Source organism: Athene cunicularia (assembly GCF_003259725.1).
Source record: "Athene cunicularia isolate RWA chromosome 5 unlocalized genomic scaffold, athCun1 chr5_part3, whole genome shotgun sequence".
Classification (NCBI taxonomy): domain Eukaryota; kingdom Metazoa; phylum Chordata; class Aves; order Strigiformes; family Strigidae; genus Athene; species Athene cunicularia.
Genome location: NW_020799103.1, coordinates 6,502,184 through 6,505,625, shown reverse-complemented (window position 1 = coordinate 6,505,625; position 3,442 = coordinate 6,502,184). Strand labels below are relative to the sequence as shown.

The following is a 3,442-nucleotide window of genomic DNA, read 5'->3' as shown; positions in this document are numbered from 1 at the left end:
GGTAAAACAAAGGATTTTGACCCCTGGCAAGGAGGGATTGAAGAATTTTGCTGGAAAATCGCTTGGTCAACTCTACAGGTAAGACTGAGATCTCTTACAGGAATCTACTTCCTAGAAATAATCGGAAGCTTTTCTTAACTGCCAGCCGCTGAAGGAGGTCGAACGCTTTGGGGAGGTGAGCGGTGGAGGGGCTGGGGGCTGTTGAGGTACTGTTGATATAATCGGGATCCTGGAAACTAGTGCTGAAGCTTCTCAATATGGCACCCTTGTAACTTCTCTATCTGATTCGTAGATGGTGTCAGTAAATATGTAGCGAAATATTACCCCGTCTTTCCCCCACGAAAACAGGATCCCATCTTGAAATCCTAACCAGGAGAAAGCAGCTCCCTGTATTTTTGTTCTGTGTTAATTTTACAATGCAGTCACAGGATCTTTCCCCCTGCCTTTACCAATCATTAAAAAATAATAATAATAATCTTTCCTAGTTTCGATTAGTCTTGTCCCTTGTGTAATCCGTCGTCAGAGGAAGATAAACATGGAGATGTATAAATAATTGATATCCGAACGATTTTTTTTTCTCCTGAAGCTGAAACATATAGAGGGATGTGTTTAATTATTTATCCGTCTTCCTTGAGAAGCATCCACTTGTCTTATAAGTAATACACAACTGCAATTGCTAAACTCAAAAGCATCACTCAACAGTATGTTTCTGTGTGTACAGAACATTTCTACCCTCTTCGAGACAGGTACACACAGATAAACAAGCCCAAATTCTAGCGTACCTAAAAAGTGTCTGCACCCAAGTTAACACATCCTGCTCCATCCAGTCTGGCGACTTTAGTGACCTCCAGGACGTCTGAGAACAGTCTGTAAAATTCCAATGTATTTTCGATTGCCCCAATGCTAGAAATTACCCCGAAGGTTGGGTTTTTTGTTGGGGTTGAGTTTGTTTGTTTGTGGTTTTTGGTTGGTTTGGTTTTTTTTTTGTTTTGTTTTGTTTGTTTTTTTTCCGAATTACGGATTAAAGGTAACTGCGGATTTATCTGCTGAGGATAGGTCACGTAAAATTCTTTTTTTCTATACCTATGCGGCAGTGTTGGGCACAGGCACAAGGCTGTTCCACAGCATGAGTCACAACTTCTGCTGCCATTTTCAGGAAAGGGGACATATCAGTGAAGTGATAAAGACAAAATTAATACTTCCATTTTAAAAAAAAAAAAAAAAAAAAAAAAGCAGCAAAACCACAGCCATCAACAACGCAGTGAATATCCTACAAGTTTTGGTCATATTTAAGTCATTTTCAATGGCCAGGAAAAGAAACTGATAATCCAGAATAACTGCTTAAAATATAATTAAAGAACTAAACCTCTTTTTCACCCTAAAATACTCAACAACAAATAAATAAAAGATCATGTCTACTGCTTTTTATATAGTCACACGGTGAATAAGGAGAAACGGTGTTTGTATTTTCCATCAAGACCCCGTTTGAACTCCCCCTTTGATGAACAAATGCGCGATTTACTAATCTTTTTCACTCACGGGACTGAAGTATTTTGTTTGCGATTCGTAGAATTAAAATAGCTTTCCTGTCCCTTACACATCGATTTCTAGTGTCTTCCCGAAGACAAGAAGCCCATTCAGGGAGAAAACACTTCCATACCGTCCTTTATTTGCACGAACGAATTTTGAACATAAACCCACGGTGGTTTATTTTATTCACAACTTGAAGACATTTCTTAGTGCTGCGGTCTTAAGCATGGAAATAATTCTTCCAGCAAAGAAAAAATCGGGAGGATTTCCACCGAGTGGAAAATCTTTGTATTTTCTCCAATACACGGAGGACATTTTGAGCCTTATTCTGCTAATTGTTACTGCCCCATTAGCCGGATGAGTTAACCTCAAAGAGATGCTCCTGCGAGGAGGGTTTCTAACTCGAGAAAACACTCGTAGAGCAAGGTGAGGGCAGCGGTAGGAGAGTCCCGGGTCCCGGGAAATGGTCACATATTCGCTCCTCAAGAGGATGGAGCTAGGACAGAAGCGGTTATGTTTTCTGTCTTTTAAATACCTCAGTGACTACAAAGCAAGCTTAAGAGATTCGGCATGGAGCACTTGCTCGGTAAACCGACACGGCATTTAAAGCTTTTCCACCAAAGAAGAAATAAAATGAAATGTTCTAAGTCACCTTTCGTGGATGGCAGGTTTGGGTTGCTTTTTTGTTTGTGGGGGGTATTTTTTTTTCCCTCCTCCCCGTATTTTTCTGTTGATTGGAAATAGCTGCAAATAACCTTTCCTCTTCAGATTCCTGCACATTGTTTTCCAGGAGATAAGATTCTCATGTGAAAACAAGGGAGTGGGGGCAAGGGGATCTAGCTTAAAGCTGGTGTGGGAAGGTTAAACCTGCGAAGCGATCACACTCTCACACGCGTAGCTGAGCAGATGCGATCTTTTGGAAAGCCTTCTCCAGAGATGCCAGCTCTCTAAACACGGTCATGTTTTCCTCCACTGCATGTGACAGCCATTTTGCAACTCTAAAATAAGTAGCAATATCGCTCCCCCTCCCCTCCTGTTAATATTTCTTTTGTTCGCAGACCTGAAGCGAGATACACACACCACGATCATCCCCCCCGGTGTTTCTAACACAGCGAGGAGGGAGTAAAACCTTCTCCAAAAGACTGTTTCGGTGTCCACGCTGTGCCTCTTGGGCTGCCCAACATGGCGCCTCTGCAGTGGTTACAGATGATGTCTTCTTAATGCGTCCTACATATTTAAGCAGAAGTCTTTAATGATAGATGAGGAACTCGCAGCCAGAGCTCCTCCCTGGGCTTCTGTGGCGGGGTGGCGGGGGGAGTCGGGGATGACTAATCGTGACTCCCACAGGTCACTGCTAAAGAACAGTTGAAGGTGAATGGAAAGCAAGGGATAAATCCTCGAATCAAGTCAAGCCAAGCCAAAGGGGCGGGGGGAGCGCTGAATTTAAGGCTTGAGGTACCCGGGGTGGCTGTGCGCTCAGCCGGCCGGGGCTTGACTTTCCCTTCTTGTGTCGGGCAGAGTCCTAGAGAAGAGGCAGAAGCCCGGGGACACCATCGAGCTGACGGAGGATGGAAAGCCCATGGAAATGCCCGAGAAGAAAGCCCCGCTCTGCGACTGTACCTGCTTCGGGCTTCCCCGGAGGTACATCATTGCCATCATGAGTGGACTGGGATTCTGCATTTCCTTCGGGATCCGATGTAACTTGGGAGTGGCCATCGTGGATATGGTCAATAACAGCACCATACACCGAGGAGGAAAAATTATTAAAGAGGTGGGAACCCTTCCCTCGTAAATCCCATGCCCTCCCAGTGCGGCTCCCAGGCCAAGCCCCTCAGCGCAGGCCGGGCGGGCTCGGAGGGCTCCGCAGAATTTCTCCGCCTCAGCCCGCGGTGCCCCCGCCCTCTCCCCCCCC

The 3,442-nt window shown here is 45.0% G+C and overlaps 1 protein-coding gene across 1 annotated transcript in view; it reads left to right on the top strand.

Moving 5' to 3' along the window:
* Window positions 1–4: 4 nt before the first annotated feature.
* The window catches only part of SLC17A6 (solute carrier family 17 member 6), a gene marked incomplete at its 5' end in the record, with an annotated part of 32,258 nt that continues 28,820 nt past the window's right edge, over window positions 5–3,442 (top strand). The window contains 2 exons of the mRNA XM_026850687.1: window positions 5–78; window positions 3,049–3,318. Coding sequence (XP_026706488.1) covers window positions 5–78; window positions 3,049–3,318 — 344 coding nt within the window. The remainder of the gene's footprint in view (window positions 79–3,048; window positions 3,319–3,442) is intronic.